At 38.3% G+C, this 20,366-nt stretch overlaps 1 protein-coding gene across 1 annotated transcript in view; it reads left to right on the top strand.

Annotated features, from left to right (window-relative positions):
- RhoGAP71E (Rho GTPase activating protein at 71E) overlaps positions 1-20,366 on the top strand; it is a 358,970-nt gene that overhangs the window by 299,166 nt on the left and 39,438 nt on the right. Inside the window, exons 10-11 of the mRNA XM_090381175.1 lie at positions 5,670-5,689; positions 16,373-16,388. Of these exons, the coding sequence (XP_090237301.1) occupies positions 5,670-5,689; positions 16,373-16,388 (36 nt within the window). The remainder of the gene's footprint in view (positions 1-5,669; positions 5,690-16,372; positions 16,389-20,366) is intronic.

A 20,366-nucleotide genomic window follows, 5' to 3' on the forward strand; every position in this document is an offset into this window, starting at 1 on the left:
AGACACCATGAGCTACTCTTGCAGCTCGTCTGCACTGCTCAGAGAACTTCATATCTGCCTGCACAATTACCCCCAGGTCCTTTTCATTCTCTACCACTGTCAGCGTAGTACCACAGAGTTGATACGTTGATCTGGGGTTACTGTTTCCCATATGTAGTACTTTACATTTGTCAATGTTAAACTTCATTTGCCACCTCTCAGCCCATCTGCTCAACCTTTCCAGATCCTGTTGCAGCAGCATAGTATCAGTAGTGTCCTTAACAACCCTGCCAACCTTTGTATCGTCTGCAAACTTGGACATTAAGCCTGATACACCATCATCAATATCATTTATAAATACAGAAAACAACAATGGACCCAACACTGAACCCTGAGGAACTCCACTAATAACATTAGTCCACGTTGAGCAGTGTCCATTGATTACCACTCTGTCTTCTGCCACTCAACCATCCCTTTATCCATAGCAGCAATTTGCCTCGAATGCCACACTTCTCCAATTTGTGCAGCAGTCTTCCATGCGCAACAGTATCAAAAGCCTTTCTAAGATCCAAATATATAATATCAAAGTTATTCCCTGCATCCAGTTCTTTTGTGACTACATCATAGTATCCAATCAAATTGGTCAGACAAGACCTGCCCTTAACAAACCCATGCTGTGTCTGAGCTATAACTGAATTCTTGTCCAGATGATCCTGCAGTGCTTCTTTAACCAGTGCCTCCATTAATTTTCCTGGAACCGAAGTTAAACTAACAGGTCTATAATTACTTGTGTCAGCCTTTGATCCTCCTTTGTGAATTGGGGTTACATTTGCACATCTCCAGTCCATGGGTACCTCCCCTGAGTCCAAAGAAGCTCTCATAATTATGGCTAGGGGTTTGCTTACTTCCTTTGCTGCCTCCTTTAATATAACTGGATAGATCCCATCCACCCCGGATGCCTTTTTTATGTTTATCCTCAACAATTTCTCCTCCACTTTCCTCTCAGTTATTAGAAAATCATCTAGCTCACTGCCAATGTTTACTTCACCTACGACATTCCCCTTCCTGAATAACTCCTCATGTGTGAATGTAGATGCAAAATACTCGTTTAGATTGTTAGCCACCTGAGCTGGATCCTCAACTGTTGAACCATCAACATCCAGTGGACCAATCTGATTCATCCCTTTCCTTCTTGAGTTTAAATAGGTAAAGAACTCTTTTCTGTTTTTCTTTGCATCCTTTGCCAAGGATTTCTCATAATCTGCCTTTGCCTGCCTAATCTCCTTTGTGACTTGGTTACAGACCAACTTATATCTATCATAGGCTTCCACGTCACCCATTAATTTGTATGTATCCCATGCATTTTTCTTCTCTGCCATATGTCTCATTAGTTCATCTGACAACCATTTAGGCCTGAACCTTGAACAATATTTCTTGGTTGGTATGTAAAGCCTGGTAGCTTCCAAGATTAGTTCCTTGAATGCTTCCCATTTTGAATTTGCTGTTGGTAACATCATCAGTTGGTCCCACTGTATAGAATTTAAATACTGTCTCAGACCAGCATAGTCTCCTTTACGAAAGCAAAAACCCTTCCCTTTACCTCTGATGATAGTTACCTCCTTGAGTAAATCCCACTTCAGCACACTGTGATCACTGCCACCCAGTGGTTCATTTATCTGCAGATTCCTAATGCATGAAGAATCACTACTGATAATCAGATCAAGAGTATTACTCCCTCTAGTTGCCTCCCGAACATGCTGGTGTAGAAAACAATCATCCAATAAATCCACAAAAGCCTTGCTAGTGTGTGAGTGACCAACCCACAAATTCCAGTCAATATCTGGGAAATTAAAATCCCCCATTATAAGACTCTCTGATTTACTGGCCCACTCTATTTCCCTGTACAGTATCTTATTATACTCATCAGAGTCATTAGGCCTATAGCACACTCCTACTCTCAATTTTGATTTACCTATGCTTATGTCACACCAAACTGACTCAACACTGCACTGTCCAGCGATGTCAACTGGCTTCACTTCCTTGGATTTTATGTGTTTTTTAACTAATAGCATAACCCCTCCTCCCTTCCTATCCTGTCTATCCTTTCTGTAGACGTTGTACTCCCCAAATTCCAGTTCTGCATTCCTTATATCTGTGTGACACCACGTCTCTGATATCCCAACAATATCTGCCTTTGATGTTTTGAGTAATACCTCAAATTCATCAAATTTATTTACTAAACTCCTAGCATTAGTGTACACGCAAGTATACATGCACCTGTTTCTATTCTTAGCTACCCTAACACAACCCATGTGTTTACTTGTACCGCAATGACTTCCAGCAGTCTCTGAAATATCCTGCATCTTGTTTTTCAGGCTTCTGCTCATTCCAATAGAAGCAGTGCAAGAATCTCTTTCACCTCTGCCCGTGGCTACTGTTAATCCATTAGTCTTTGTCTCCCCCCAAGCTAGCAGTTTTCCGACCCACCTAACACTGCCTCGATAGCATCAGCAAATATTCTTGCACCCTTTCTATTTAAGTGTATCCCATCCCTGTAGAAGCAATCTCTCCTGTTAACAAGTACAGTCCAGGCTGAAAAAAATTCTACCCCTTCAGCCTTGCACAATCTTTCCAGGGCCGAATTGATCGACAAGGCTCTCATCATATACTCCCTCCTATCGTGTCTGGGCAGAATTGCAGACACTTTCAAATTCAACCCTACTTCACGGCTTTTTTTCAACAGTGACCTGTACTTGTTAAGTAATTCCGCTGGTCTCCTACTCTTAATATCATTAGTGCCAACGTGTACAACTATATCACCTTTTGTGCCCTTAAAAGATATCTGCTCTACAACGTCATCAACCTTTGCCCCTGGCAGACATACCCTGGTCCTGTTCCACCTATCCTTTTTACAAAGCATGTTCCCCGTTTCCCTGACAATTGAGTCACCAACAACTACTAGTTCCTGTTGGACCAGCGCATTCTGCCTTGGGGGCTGCCTCTGTGTTGCAAGATGACCAAGTCCAAGCTCTGGTGTTGATGTGGGCAGCTGAGAGCTTGATGGGCCCCTCAATTTATTTCCTTCGAGGGCATCCACCCTGTCCTTCAAGGTCTCATATAGGCCCATAACAACGCCGAGTTGTCGCCTAATTTCCTTGCACTCCTTGCATCGTGCACACACAAAGACATCCCCCATGGCAGTATCATGTCCCGTACCCGATTGCTCCGCAAACATCAAGCAAACAGTGCATCTTAAAAGGCCGTGATTCAGGGGGCAACCGCCCCCCCCTCAGTTCTCCCCTGAGTCACAGCACTCCCATTAGCTTGAGCCTTTTGCTTTGCTGCTCTGGTCAGAGTCATGATTTCGATTTAAATGTCAATAAAATTACAATTTCAGAACAAAATTAAAACCTTAAACTTGTATCTTAACACAGTTATAACGCTATAATTATTTTTCGGTATCGAGTGTTATCTACGAGTTCCCTTTATATAACTTCCGTATCAAGTATGTATTAATTATTTGCTACGTTTGTACTCTAAGTCGTTATATATATATAGTTAAAAGTACAATTTAATTGACAATGAAGTTTAACAAGATTAATAGATGTACTGATTAATTGACAATATTATATTATGCACTATACTATACAAAGCTAATGCTGTCGAATTCCGGATATGCTGTATCGCGCTTCAGTAACGAGTGTTATCTACGAAATCCCTTTATATAACTTCTGTATCAAGTTATGTATTAATTATTTATTTTTACTAATTATTTATGTTCCGTAACCTAAGTGGTTATATGTATAGTTAAAATTGCAATTTAATTGCCAATGAAGTTCGACAAGATTAATAGATTTTACTGATTAATTTTCACGTAGCAATGGCGGCCGTTTATGAACGGTAAACACGTGGATTTGATACCCTTTCCGATACTAAGTAATACCTACAAAATCTCTATCTAAGTTATTTTAACTTTAAGTACCGTAAATAGGAATATAATGCTACTCTAGAAATAAGTTAATATGTCAATTTAAACTAATAAAGCAGAAAATAAATCAGAAAAAACTTCTCTATTCCAAGAGCAGCAGAAAGGCACGTCCGCACATCTTGAGTATTGCGTACAGGTCTGGAGGCTGCCTCATTTTAGGAAGGATGTAGAGTTGCTAGAACAAGTACAGAGAAGGGCAACAAGATTGGTGAGAGGAACAAAGGGGTGCGCGTACGAAGAAAGGCATTAAGTTCTGCAAATTGCAGCATCTGGAGACTAGCAAAATGCACAGCTGTTTCCCTTCCTTAAGCAGACAATGCTTTTCGGTTGATCGCCGTGTTCACAGGATGAGAATATCGTGAGGTGTTTTTTTAAGAGCCACACGCAAACGCCTTGCGATATTCCCATCCTGTGAACATGGCAATCAGCCGAAAAGTGTGGTCTGCTTAAGGAAGGGAAACAGCTGTGCATTGCGTTTAATTTGAGTGTTCATCCAAATTTTAATTGTGATTTTAATCTTTTATTCGTGATTTTAATTATTTATTCTGACACAATGTCTTCTCACGCTCATGGTCTTGCTGCAGTGGTTTGATGTGTTTCAGGGTCGGGTTGGGGCTCTCGGCTTTCGATTCCGTTGCGCGTCGAATTTGGTCGTATCTCTATGAGTGAGGGAATTCATTAATTCATTATTTTCATCTTATTTTATTCGTTACATTTGGAGAGAATTGTCGGGAAGCATTCCACGAAAAAAATTGAGGTAATCTCTTACTTTTTTTTAATATATTGAAAAATCGTGGAAGTTATTGCAGCTCTAAAATTTTTTACTAATTTTAATAACCAGTGATGGAAGAATCATAGAACTTTGAAACGTTTGGCATGTATTTTATTTGTATTGTTAAGTTGTCTCCGATTAATATGGAATATGCAGTACAGCACAGTGTAATATTTTAAACTAGTTCATATTTATGAGCTTACAGGAATGTTTAGTAATTCAATTGAACATATTATAATTGACACATTTAAGAATTGGAGATTTCATTCACCTTAAGGTGGTATGATAGGTGATATTTTCAAATGCTTCCACACTTGTTTGATTTACTTAATCATAACTGAAATGGGAATCATTCTTGTGTGACTTAAAACTGGACTGAGTTTCTATAGGTTTTCTGTAAACATGTATTTAGCTGGTTGCCTGTAGTGAATAAAATAATGCTAGTCAGAAACTTTTATTAACAACTGTTACAATATACATTAAATATATTCTTTATTTTAGCCATCTCCTCACAGGAAGAGTGTCAAAGTACACCAGCTCTAATCCATGCTAGTGAACCAATGGTAGAAGATGAGGGACCACCAACTAGTGGCAGCTTAACAAATCTTGGAGATGCATACACACGTCTTAGTGTATCTTTAGAAGAAAATGGACTGTATAAAGTAATCATTTTCAGTTAACTTTGTGACTTCTGTTTCTTGTTACTTTGTTATACAAGATTCTTATAATTGAAATGTTAGCTTGAAAAACTGTAGATGGAAAACAACTAATTGTACAGATCTAAAATTTTAGATTGGAGACTAGTCAGGCAATACATAGAGGAAGTGAGCAGGGAGGACCATATCATAGAACCATATTGTTCCATTTTAAGTAACTTCACAACTAAAAATAATATGGATTTGAGGTTGAATGATCAAGGCATGCAAGCAGTTAAGAACAGATGAGAAAGTGTGTGGTTTGGGAAATGTCACAAAGCAACCAGTGTTACTGGGTGAACAATATATGCCGGTGCTCTCTCCTACATAGAAGCTAGTGTACAAGTAGCCTTTGGCTTCAAGGTTGGAAATAACATGATAGGTAAGGAGTTTGTGGTTTGTTATTTGGTTTTTAGGAGCATTAGCAATTAAGGCCATATTGCTCCGGGATATGCGGTGGCATTCCCTGACCTTTCCGCATCCTCCGTATTTGGTGGTGACAGGCTCGAACCCCGGTCTAATCAAGAAGCGTGTGCTATGCACTGCTGCTCCTTCCCACCTGGCTACGGAGGCGCCAACAGGAGTTTGTGGTATTGTGCACCAGTCATTGCATGTTGAGGCATGAAATAGCCACGTATTCATTGTGGGTGTGCAGTAGCATATGCATTTGAGTTTATTGTAAATATTTAGCTGTCCTGTGGGCATGACTGCTAAATATAGTTAATTGCATTCCGGCCAAAATGATTTATCATAAACTTCTCTGACCTATGTGATTGTCATGCTAGAGTATAAGAAGAGCATTTATGAAAACCTACTGTTAAACCTCTTTAGAGAAAGAGTTATATAACAAATGTAATGGCAAAACCACACCATACAGTAACATGAGGAATGCAATTGAATTTTGACAATGCCCAAGTTCACATATCTGGGAATTGTCATTACCATTCAGTTGAAAGTGTGTTTTATAAGTCCACTGAATTTTCCAAGGCCTGTTACCTGCACTTATCACCTCCATTCTAGTTAATAAACAAAGAGCAAAAACCAAACATTTCCATTTCTCTGGTCACTTGGAATCAGCTGCTGCAAGTAGTGCATCAGCTGACTCCAAGTGATCCTGAGAAATGACTGCATGGTCTTACACACTGTAACACCATGCAGACCATTGACTATGAAATATTCTATTGTGTAGCCACACTCTACCACTGACGGATGAATGTGAATTCATACTGAGTGCTACCTCTGCAACAGCAGTCTCATCAACCATAGCCATTGAAAATGTAATTGAAGAAATTGGTCACCTTCCTCTGCCAAGACATGTAGACAAATTACCCATTTCTTTAGACTCCTGTTATTGCATTGCATAACTTATTTTGTGATGAGGTTCAAATCTCGGTTGTTGCTGTCATTGGTATTTGTGAGGAGTAGCCACAGAATTGATAGAGCTTAATCTAATAAGCTTGTCCTTCTTCAAAACCATTCTCACAGGGTGAATTTATGTTTATTCTGTTATCACCTTTTCATATAGCTCCTTTACAGTGTCATTGGAGTATAATTTGCATAATTTTTCTGTACAGTGCTTTTTTTTTTTCTTTTTTTTTACTTTTTTTTTTCAATAGTCAGGCAAATTGCCTGACTATTGTTTCTTCTAAATTTCAGTTAACGTACGTAAAGTCATTTTTCATCTACAGCTCTTCAGAATAACACAGTTTAATTATGACTACCCCCCCCCCCACACACACACACATATCAGGGTAATTCAATGTAAATCAGGCAGTAAAATGGCCATTTTGACCTGGATACCCTTCAATTTTCATGAAACTTCTTAATCATCAAGACTTATTTACATATACAAAATTATAGTTTTCTTCGATTAAACTTGAAAAAAAGGGTGAATTTTTTAAATTCCATTAACTTTAAAATCTGCATATGAGGTGTAGCAATAAAGTTCCTAGACTAGCGCTGTTGCAGTCACTTTCAATAAATTTGAAAATAAATGAAAGTGATATGCTGTAGTTCAAACTCTCCAACAGATGATGGTAGAGAGATTGTCCAGTAGGCTGATAGGTTACAAATAACGACCAGTTCCATTAGTAGTGTTAATGTTCCATGTCACGCTTTTGCAATGGAGCAAATGAACAAATATCAAATTTTGCTTTAAACTGGGAAATTCTGCACAGAAGTGTATGAAATATTAAAATTGTTTATGGTGATGAAACTTAAGTTGTACAAGTGTATTTGAATGGTATAAGTGGTTCAAAGATATGTGAGGATGTTTTCAATGACCCAAGAAGTAGGCATCCATAAAACCTCTCGAAATGAGGAGAGAGCTGCAAAAGTTTAAGGAATTGTGGCAAGAGGTTGTCATTTGACCCTCACAATGATGGCTGATGAGTTGGATATGAATAGTAAGGTGATTTGTTGAATTCTGCATGAAGTTTTGGGGAAAAGGAGGTCTGTGCAAAATTTTGCCTCACAGATGAGCAGAAGCAACGAAGAGTATCATCGTAGGAAGATTTCATCCAAAGTTGTCAAAGTGCTCCTAATTTCTTAGACTGCATTGTCACTAGAGATGAGTGTTGGATATTTCAGTACAACCCAGAGACAAAGTTTCAGACATGCAGAATGGACTTTGAAATCATCGCCAAGGCTGAATAAATTGTTTTCAGAAGCCTAGGATCAAGATGATGATCACGTTTTTCAACAAAGATGGTGTGATTCACAAGGAATTAAGAAATATATACCTGAAGAGGAGAGAGTCAGTGCTGCATTCTACTTATGCTTCAAAGACTATTGAAGTGCATTTACCAGTGATGCAACAATGCCCCTTCCCATTCTGCACTTATGATGACATTTCTCATGAAACATGGCATTGTACTCTTCAACCATTCAACCAACTCTTCTGATCTAGCACCAATAAACTTCTTTCCCAAGGTGCAAACTTCCCTCGAAAGAAAGATTTCAGTGTGTTGAGGACAAACGTAACCGCCAAACTGAGCATCTCTTGGGACATGTTTGCTGACTCTCTTCAGAAACTTTTAGAACAAGGTAACAAGTGCATTCAATCAGGTGGTTGATTAGCTTGAATAAAAATAAAGCCATTTTTGAGCTCCTTCATTTTGTAGTCTTTTTATTGCATCTGGTAACTTTGTAGCTATACCTCATATGTCTCTCATTAAGATACTCATAATTTGTCAATTTAAAGATATTGATGTGATCCAGATGCTAATATGAAAAGTGGGAGTTTCATTTTATAAGGGTATTAAAATAGTATTTGACCTCAAATTTTGAAAGGGAGGGGGAAGCGATGACTTTTATGCACAAATCAAAAAACTTTCATTTCTGCATATCTGCTATATTGCCAATTCATTCCTCCAACCCACATGTGGCAACAAACGTAATATTCAGTGCTTCAGCTGCCAAAATATTTAGTATCACATAGGCTATCCATATACTGTATATGGAATAACCTATGTGATATGTATGGGAAAAAAATAGTAAAAAATAATTGTCAGATTTCTAACATTCTGATTTTAACGAAATTTGTTCGACAAATCTTTCTAAAAGGCTCAAATAAAAAAGTTCAAGAAAATTTATTCACTGGGAGTCATTACTACATGAAGAAGGGGGGAAAAAAGAAATAGAAATTTGCTGGATTTCTGTTGTTCTGATTTTAATGAAATTGGGAATGGATGGACAAATCTTTATAAAATATCTGTCAATGCAATTCATAAATATAATTTTGAGTTGTTACATGCAAACAGATTAATATAGTGAAGACAATAGACACAACATGCATATGAGGGGAAGTTGAAAAGTTTTTAGCCTCTCATAGCAGGGATGCTAGAAAATTGTGGAAACCCATTTCATCATCATTACAAGCCATTTTCAATCCACTGCAGGATGAAGGCCTCTCCAGCAATTTTCCAGTTCCTTCTGTTTTGTGCAATGGCCATCCATTTACTGCCTGCAAACTCTTGAATTTCATCTGTTCATCTCCATTGTTGTCTTCAAGCAGAATGCAAGAGGTTTTAGCTCCTCTTGAGTACCATTCTATTATTTTCTTAGTCCATCTGTCATCACGTCTTCAAGCTATGTGTCCTGCCCAAGTCCATTTCAGTTCTTTAGTTTTGATCGAGTTTGCTGCCCAATTCATATGTTTCTCTTCTTATCCAACATTCTAATTCCTAATATCGTTCCATTCTTTGCTGTGTAGTTTTCAGCTTCTCTTCCATTCTTTTAGTGGGTGCCCAAGTTTCACTTCCATAAGTCATGGTGGGGAGTATACATTGGTTCATTATTTTAAGTTTCAGACAAATTGGGATATTGCTCCTCAGTATGTGACTATATTTCCTGAATACTATCCATCTGAAATTTATTCTAATCTTGGTTTCCAGCCAGTTATGATTATTATAGCTAATGACTTGTCCAAGATATGTTTTTCAATTTCTGCTCCTTCAATGATTATATCCCTGTCTGTGGCACGTGGCGGAGCCAGTAACCCTAGGGGGAAATCCATCCCTCAGGACTAAAAGGAGCAGAAATGGAAACTGGTGTATTTCCATGCTTACAGCCCAAGAGCTCTCAACATGACAATGACACCGACCATGACTTCTCTCTTTCAAAGAGACTTAAAAAGGACACTGAGAAGCAGGAATTTCCAGCTTTCCTCGCAATACACTCTTTGTCATCCCAACCTGTGAGCAAGCTCTCCCCTTTCATCTTCCAGAGATGCCTAGAAAATGCTGCAGGTTCACCAAAAATGGTTAAACGTCTCCAACAAGGAGATTTACTAATAGAGACATCTCACTCAAGACAGAGTTACTATTACAACTTACTTCTTTAAGTGGAATACCGATTCAGGTTACCCCACACAACACACTGAATTCTTCCAAGGGAGTGATCTCCAAATGGGATCTATTAAACGTTTCTGAGGAAGAAATTGTCCAGGAGCTAAAAGATCAAAATGTGTCTTGTGCAAAATGAATCATGATCAGAAAAAACAGCAACTTAACTCCCACACAAAACATAATCATAACTTTCAGTACTCCAAATCTACCGGGTTGTGTCAAAGCAGGTTACTTGAATTGCCGCATTAGGCCATATATTCCTAATCTGCTTAGATGTTATAAATGTCAAAAGTTTGGCCATTCTCAGACAACATGCCGTGGAGACACTATATGTCTGAACTATGCCTGCAAAAATCACACGCAAGCAGAATGCAAGGCTCCAACACGACAGTGTCCTGTAGTGTTGGAGCATCATCCAACAAGCATCCAGCTTACTCCAAAGATTGTGAACTATTGAAGATAGGAAAAAAAAAAATACAAAAATATAAAATTGAAAATAAAGTCTCTTACCAAGAAGCAAAAAAAACAGGTCAACTTAAGTATACCAAAACGCACTTATGCTTCTACCATTCACAGACACGAATCAGCGGCATGTCAGACAGAAGTATCCCTCTCTCCAAAAATATCAATATCAGACTGGGCTCAGTCAGTACTCTCGGTCCAGCATCCATCTAAACCAAATTCAGTAGACCAAATCAATAATGCGCCATTCACAATTCCATCCCAGAGACCTCCGCAATACACTCTTTGCAAAGATCATATCCTGTTGAGATGAAAGAATCATGCCTAACAAGCATGGATACAGATGATACTATCAGTCAAGAAGAACTGCTTGCAATACACGCAGAAGATGATATGGACGATAGCAATGAATCAGGATGTTCCCACTTTTCTCCGAAAAGAAAAATCAAAACCAGACAATCATAAACAATCAGCTTATAAAAAGCAGTCAGATACATCTTCCACGAACAAAACCAAATAATGGAACAACTCATTCAGTGGAATTGTAGAGGTTTTCGCAGCAACAACAATGATATCAATGAACTAATTCACTGCTTCAATCTTGTTGCCATGTGCCTACAAGAAACCAACTTGATGCCCCAAGTTTCCCCTACAGTCAAAAATTACATTATCTTTAGACAAGATTGATCTGACACTAATAGTGCTCATGGAGGAGTAGCCATCCTATTGTACTCAAGAGTTCCCTCCAGATGCATTCCATGGCAAACCTCTTTAGAAGCTGTTGCCACATGCATAGTAATTGGAATCACTGTTACATTGGTCTCAGTTTATCTTCCACCTAATCGTCCATATTCTATTCAGGAAATCAAAGGTCTTGTGTTGCAACTACCAGTTCCCTTCTGTCTATTAGGTAACTTTAATGCTCACCACCCATTATGGGGTTCCTCCAGCTTAGACAGGTGTGGAAAGCTTATCGAAATGTTGATAGACAGACAGGATTTAACATTGTTGAATACTGGCTCTCCTACCTATGTTCATTTTCCTACCGGATCAACCTCCTCAATAGACCTTTCCATTTGCTCTCCAGTGCTCTATCCAAGTATCGAGTGGGTAACTCTTAATGATCCTCACAACAGTGATCATTTCCCAATAATCTACAAAGTTCAAACTTCTTGTTCATTACCAAGAGATAATCCAGTAAAGTGTAAATTTCCAAAGGCTGACTGGATAAAATACAGCAGGCTTTTCTCATTCTACAACCATATACAGTGCTCTTCTATCAACCATGTTACTGAACACAACAAACCAAATTCTAACAGCTGCAACCTGCCATTCCACAATACCAAGTCAGGAAAAGGCAAAAATTAAATTATTGGTGGAACAAAGAGTGCAACAATGCAAAAAAAAAAAGAGAGAGAAACAAAGCATGGAATGAATTCTGCAAACATCCAACCACTTCCAATCTTATTAATTATAAGCGACTTAGAGCAAGAGCCTATTATATCAGACAAAAGAGAAACAAAGCATGGAATGAATTCTGCAAACATCCAACCACTTCCAATCTTATTAATTATAAGCGACTTAGAGCAAGAGCCTATTATATCAGACAAAAAGCAAATAAAGAATCTTGGATTAAATTCGCTTTCTCAGTTAAATCAGACTGATCTGGAATAAGATAAAATTGTTAAATGGCAAAATTCCTCCAACATTTACTCCACTAATTAACTGGAATGGACAGGAACTCTCTACCTCTGCAGAAATTGCAAATACACTAGGATCTATATTTTCTCAGTTGTCCTCAACTGCTTATGACCAATCATTTCAAAAAATTAAAGATGTAACTGAAAAATCCAAACTGAATTTCACTGACAGATGTGCATTAACATATAATCAACCATTCACCCTGGTTGAACTGCAGTATGCTCTTACCAACACAAGGAACAGTGCTGCTGGCCCTGATGGGATATTTTATATAATGCTCAAAAATTTAGATCCAAAGTCACACTCATCACTGCTGATCTTCTTCAATCGAATCTTCACTGAACATACATTCCTAAGCTCATGGTGTCATTACTACGTTCTAGCTATCCCAAAACCTGGTAAAGACTATTCTGTTCCTCATAACTACAGACCAATTTCACTTACCAGCTGTCTGAGCAAAACCCTCAAAAATGATTCATCGCCATCTGACTTGGTATCTTGAGTCCAAAAATTTAATCAATAACAATCAATTTGGATTCAGAAAAAATCGATCATCATTGGACCTTATGATTAAAGCCGAAGCAAACATCAGAAATGCATTTATCAAAAAGGAGCATCTCGTTATGGTCTGTCTGGATATTGAGAAAGCCTTTGACTCCACGTGGTGTGTTGGTATTTTAAAGGATCTACATGGGTGCCTCTGTAGCCAGGTGGGCAGGATCAACAGTGCATAGCACATGCTTCTTGATTAGACCGGGGTTTGAGCCCGTCACCACCAAATACGGAGGATGTGGAAAGGTCAGGGAATGACCACCACATATCCCCGGAGCAATATGGCCTTAGTTGCTAATGCTCCTAAAAAAAAAAAAAAAAAAAATCTACATTCTCTTGGCCTGAGAGGAAATTTGCCATATTTCATCCAAAATTTCCTATAATGAAGATCCTTTCAAGTTCGTTATCGGGGAACTCTCTCTCAAAACTTTGTCCAGTAAGATGAAATCCCTCAAGGGTCCGTTCTCAGCACCACTCTATTTGCCATTAGAATTAATCACTTAACTGAACTCATTCTGAAAACAGTGGACTCATATCTTTATGCCGATGATCTCACTATCTCCTGCCACTCTCAGAACATGAACTATATTGAGAGACAATTGCAGATATCAATAAATCAGATCCAGATTTGGATGACACAAAACGGTTACAGACTATCCAGCCAGAAATCTACTGCCATTCACTTCTGTACCATACGTAAAATGCATCCTTATCCTGAACTCCAATTAGATAACCATCCTATTCCAATAGCAGATAGTATTCATCTGCTTGGCTTAATTTTTGACAGTAAGTTAAACTATCAAAAATACATTGAACATCTCTGGACAGCTTGTCAAAAATAAATGAACATACTCAGAGCCTTATGAGCAACAACCTGGGGAGCAGATCAGGTTGTTGCTTCACTTATATAGATCCATAATCAAATCTCATCTGGATTATGGCATGCCTGTCTTTGATTCTGCTAGGGAAAGTGCTTTTTTTCTCGTCTCAACCCTATTCAAGATTCAGCTCTTAGAATAGCTCTTGGTGCATTCAGAACATCTCCAGTGCAAGGTCTATGTAGAAGCCTATGAAGCTCCTCTAAACATCAGAAGAAAGATGTTATTACTTAACTACGCAACCAAGATCCGAAGCCAGTCGACCCATCCTAATTGGTTAATATTTAACGATCAGCAAGCCGACCGGGCTAGCCGAGTGGGTAAAGTACCTGCCCGGCAACCCAAAGGTCGCGGGTTCGATTCCCGCCTCGGGCTTGGATCAAAGTACTGCAAAAACCTTGGGAGGTGCAATATGACCACAGAAGCCGATGCGCCAACAACTACCACATCAAAAAAAAAAAAAAAAAACGATCAGCAATTCACGACCTTTTATAGAAACAAATCACAAGCAACTAGACCTGCAGGTATTAGGTTAATGGAACTAGCAGACAACTGGAATATACAACTCAAAGTTCACCAAGAACCTATAGATCACGTTCCTCCATGGTCTGTCATCATGCCATCGTGTGACAATTATTTCAACCAGTGGGGAAAACTCTCTTTAACGGGTATTAACATCCAACAGCTGCACATTGCACATATACAATGTTATCCTGACTTTGCTAAAATATATACTGATGGATCAGGTGCAGCAGTGGTATTCCATGACACTATCATTTCTGTATCACTTCCAACAGAATGCAGTAGTTACACCACTGAATTATATGCCATAAAGCTTGCTCTGGAAAACATTTTCCATCTCAGTTGAAAAGAGCATAATCTACACAGACTCGCAAAGTGCCCTATTAGCAATGCAAAATATTTCCCCACCTACTCATCCATTACTACAGCTCATCAGATCAGAGTTGATTATCGGCAAAAGGTTGTCTTTTGCTGGATCCCATCCAGCACAGCTCCAATGAATTTTCTGATACTGTTCAGTGATTACAAAATGCATATACAAAATATATGTAAGAAACGATGGACACTTCAGTGGAAAACACATATTCATAACAAACTCCTTAAAATTAAACCTGTACCACAATTATGGTCCTCCAATTTCCGCACAAACAGACAAGAAGAGGTAGTCCTGGCCAGAGCCTGAATAGGCCACACTCATTTGACCCATCTATTCCTATTATCGGGTAATGACCCTCCACAGTGTTCACATTACCACAGGCCACTCACAATAAAACACATACACCTGGAATGCACCTTGTATAACAGTCCCAGCTAATTTCATTAGCTTCTCTCTCAAACTTACAGGAACTGAGGAACTGTCACTTAGCCATATCATAAGCAAAAATTCAAACCTTACAGAATTTTTCTTCTTTCTGAAATGAACACGTTTATATAACCGTTTCTAACTGCTTCCATAGAAGCCAATAAAATTAGTATTAACTACTATGATAGGTACAATATGGCCTAAGTATCCTTTGCACCAGAAAAATCCAAGCATCATTACTTTTTCATCATTACTTTTATTTTTTAGACAATACCTTCGATTCCCCCTTTGTATTCATAAGGGGATCGAAGGGTGACACGAGTAATTACAGACCAGTTATTTAACTTCTGTTCCGTGTAAAATAATGGAGTCACTGGTTAAAGATGCATTGCAGGATCATCTAGACAAGACTGCAGCAATAATTCAGACACAGCATGGGTTTGTTAAGGAAAAGCCTTGTCTGATTGGATACTATGATGTGGTTACAAAGGAACTGGATGCAAAAAAAATATTGATATCATATACTTAGATTTCAGGAAAGCTTTTGACACTGTTATGCATGGAAGACCACTGTGCAAATTGGAGCAGAATGGTATTAAGGGTAAGTTGCTACAATGGATAAAAGGGTAGTTGAGTGGGAGAAGACAGAGTTGTAATCAATGGATGCTGCTCTTCGTGGACTAATGTTATTAGTGGAATCCCACAGGGCGCCGACCAGACTAGCCGGGTGGGTAAAGTGCCTGCCTGGCAACCCAAAGGTTGTGGGTTCGAATCCCGCCTCGGGCTTGGATCAAAGTACTGCAAAAAACCTTAGGAGGTGCACTATGGCCACAGAAGCCGAAGCCGAACTACCAAAAAAAAAATATATATATATCCCACAGGGTTCAGTGTTGGGCCCACTATTCTTTTGTATATTTATCAATGATATTCATGAAGGTATATCAGGGTTAGTGTCAAAGTTTGCAGATGATACAAAGGTTGGCAGGGTTGTTAATGACAGTAATGGCAGTGTGCTACTGCAACAGGATCTAGAAATTTTGGGCAGATGGGCTGAGAAGTGGTAACTGAAGTTTAACATTGACAAATATAAAAGTACTGCATATGGGTAGAAATAACCACAGAGTAACGTACCAACTGTGTGGTACTACACTTAGGGTTGTAGAAAATGAAAAAGACCTGGGAGTGATTGTGCAGTTAGATATGAAGTTTTCTGAGCAATGCAGACAGGCTGCAAGAGCAGGTCATGAGGTTTTGTCAATGATATACAGGAATTTTGCTAGCAGGGAAAAGGTGATTATCCCTTTGTATAAGGCAATGGTCTGGCCCCCGCCTTGAGTATTGCATACAGGTCTGGAGGCCTCATTTTAGGAAGGATGTAGAGTTCCTTGAGCATATACAGAGAAGGACAACAAGATTGGTGAGGGGAACGAAGGGGTCCTCTTACCAAAAGAGGCTCAAGTTCTGCAAATTGCAGCAGCTGGAGACTAGGTACCTGCAAGGTGATCTGATTGCAGTGTATAAGGCCTTGAATAGGTTGAGCATGCTGAATTCTGATGGGATCCTTCCACTTTGCTCAGATTATGAACCTAAGCGGGCATAAATTCAAATTGAGGAAAGACTTGTAGAATAGATGTGTGGAAATTTGCATTTAGCCTGCGGGTGATTAATTGCTGGAACAAACTTCCATCTGTCGTGGAAGTTGATAGCTTAAATAAATTCAAGGAGGAATTGGACAAACTTTTAATGAGAATGGTTGTGTTAATTTTTTTTTTTTTTTTTTGGCTGATGCTACATAAACTCATATGCTTGCTTTTTTGCATCACATTCCTCTGTTATTATTATTTAATCATATTCATCTTTAGCCCGAAATCCTTACTAACTCTGCATAACTGATTAAGATTTTCCTCTAATTTTTTGGGATTCGTGGCTTACAATCGTGATGTCATCTGCAAATCGTAAATGGTTTAGATACTCTCCATTCACATTGATTCCTTTCTGCAACCAGTCCAATATTTTGAAAACTTCTTCAAGGGCAGCAGGAACAACTTTGGAGATATTGTATCTCCTTGTTGAACTCCTTTCTCACTTTTAAATTTGCTACTGTTTTTGTGTAGTCTAATAAAGGAGGTAGCATTCTCATATATTTTCTTCCAAATCATAAGGTATTGGATGTCAATGCCTTGTCTTTCTAGTACCTGAAAAATTGCCTTATGCTGTATGGAATCAAATGACTTTTCATAATCCACAAATGCTAGGCATAATTCTGTTTTATATTTATTTGCTTTCTCCATTAGCTGTGATATTATGTGTAGGTGATCCATAGTTGAGAATCCTGTCCTAAAGCCAGCTTGCTCTTTCAGTTGATTCTCACCAAGTATTCTTTCTAATCTGTTAGTAATGACCCTTGTGAACATCTTGTAGATGTGGGATAACAAGCTAATTGGTATATAATTTCGAATTTCTGATTTATCTCCTTTCTTATGCAGTAAAATTGATTGCATTATTCCACTTCTTAGGCATCACGAAATTCCTCATGTATTTTGTGAAGAGTCTTGCCAGTTTCTGTGTCATGTCTTTTCCTCCTAATTTTAACAACTCTCTAGTAACTTCATAATTGAATAATCATAATAGCAAAAATGCTCAACACTATAGAATATGTTTTTATGTATGTGTTTTCACTGAGTAATCGGCTCTGCCACTAAACTGCTTGTAAGAACGTTAGCTGTGCATTGCATACAGCAAAAATGTTACATGTTTGTGAAAAGGGCAGCTGACAAAAATAAATGCTGCAGTAGAAGCTACTAACAATTAATTGGAAGAAACAAAATATTTGGAAGGACAAGAACTTTGGGGCATTATCAGTAGGGAAGAGGCTTTTTTTTTTTCTATTCTAATTTAAAATAAAAAGGTGTGGTTTTACCATAAAATAAATATAAATAAAAAAAAAAGAAAATATTTTTTTTTAAAAAGACATGCAGATAACATTCTAAAAATTAACTATTTAATTATTTTAAATCTAGTACAGCGCCTATGTTTAATCAGCATCAATGGCAGGGGTTACATTGGCCTAACCTAGTTATGGCTCTGATTAACTTGTACTAGTATTATCAGCAGTTGTTTTATGAAAACTACATGGGCTTTCATATTTGAAATCAGCTTGCAAAACTGCTTTAAATTGCATTCACGTTTTTGTTTTAAATCAAAAAAAAAAAATTGTTGATCAGTGTGTTATACAAAGGTTGGAAGAGTTTGTTAATGGCAAGATTAAGGTTGATTAAGATTGATAAATGAAAGGTACTACATTTGGGTACATTAACCCCAGAATAATAAAAAAAATTGGGTGCTACCACCCAATTGGCATATTATTCTGGAGTTTTTTTTTTTGTTTTCCACTCAGGGTAGTGGAGAAGGAAAATATAGACCTAAAGCTTATTGTGCAGTCTGACATCAAGTTCTGAGCAGTGCAGACAAGTTGCTAGGGCAGCTCATTGGGTTTTGTCAATGAAAACCCTGTTGGCAAAGTTCCTATATAGGAACGTTATGAGCAAGGACAAGGCGGTTATTATCCCACTATATAAGGCAGTTATTAGGCTTCATCTTATATATTGGTCTGGAAACCTCATTTTAGGAAGAATGTGGATCTGTTTTAATGGGTGCAGAGAACAACAACAACATGAGTAGTCAGAGACACAGTAGGGTACTGTTACCAAGAAAGACTTCATTTCTGTAAATTATAGTGGCTGGAAACTAGGCACCTGTGAAGAGACCTGATTGAAATTCTTAAGGCTTTAAATGGACTGGGTAAACTGAATTCTGATGGCATCCTTACTCTTTCTCAAATGATGCATATAGGGGTCATAAATTTATATAAAAAAGGATGGTTTTCAGAATGATGTGTGAAACTTTTCTTTCAGCCAGAGAGTAACTGTAACAATTTGTTAACTTCCATCTGGTGTTGTGGAAGCTTGAATAAATTTAAGAAAGAATTGGATAAATTATTAGAGAAGATGGACAAATGATGCTGGTAGTTATTTTTATTTTATTATTATTTATTTATTTATTTATTTTTTTTTTTTTTTTTGCTTGCTGCTATATAAGCTTGTTTCCTTGCATCATATGCAACTATTAATACTAAGAGCTCTGGCCATTAATGACCAGGTGCCTCCATAGCCAGGTGGGCAGGAGCAGCAGTGCATAGCACATGCTTCTTGATTAGACTGGGGTTCAAGCCCGTGCCCACCAAATACGGAGGATGCAGAAAGGTCAGGGAATGACCACCACATATCCCCGAAGCAATATGGCCTTGGTTGCTAATGCTCCTAAAAGCCAAATAACAAAAACATTAATGACCAGACCACTCTGCCATCCTTTTATCCCTAGCAGCAACTTTGCCTCAGAATTTGCATCTGTAAATTCCCTCCTCTGTTCCAAACAAATCCTAACACATGCCACAAAGAGTCACCTTCTGTTCACTGTCCAACTCCAAAGTCACAGAAACAACTTTTCATTTCTTAATTATCTGTTCTACTTCTATTTTTCTGCAGCAACTTTCCTTCACAACTATTACCCAAAAATTAATATCAAAAGAAATTCAAGTCTGATGTCATGTATCTTCTGTTTTCTGAGCAGTGCAGACGGGCTGCAAGAGTAGCTCATGGTGTCTTGTCAATGACATACAGGAATTTTTCTAGCAGGGATAAGGTGGTGATTATTCCTGTGTATAAGGCAATGGTCAGGCCATACCTTCAGTACTGTATACAGGTCTGGAGGCCTCATTTCAAGAAGGATGTAAAGCTGCTGGAATGAGTACAGAGAATGGCAACAAGATTAGTGAATGGAACAAAGGGTTGCTCTTACGAAGAGAGGCTTAAGTTTTGCAAATTACAGTGTCTGGAGAACTAGGCACCGGCGAGGTGATCTGATAGAGGTGTATAAAGCTTTGAATGGTTTGAGCATGCTCAATGCTGATAGGATTCTTCCTCTTGCTCAGAATAATCACCTGAGAGAGCATAAATTCAAATTGAGGAAAGACAGATGTAGGATAGATGTGCGGAAATTTGCCTTTAGCCAGCGGGTAGTTGGTTGGTGGAACAGACTTCTATCCCTTGTTGTGGAAGTTGATAGCCTAAATAAATTTAAGGCTCAGCTGGACAGGTATTTCGAACGAA

This window comes from Mastigoproctus giganteus, chromosome 9 (genome assembly GCF_048544385.1).
Source record: "Mastigoproctus giganteus isolate SK-2022 chromosome 9, ASM4854438v1, whole genome shotgun sequence".
Classification (NCBI taxonomy): Eukaryota; Metazoa; Arthropoda; class Arachnida; order Uropygi; family Thelyphonidae; genus Mastigoproctus; species Mastigoproctus giganteus.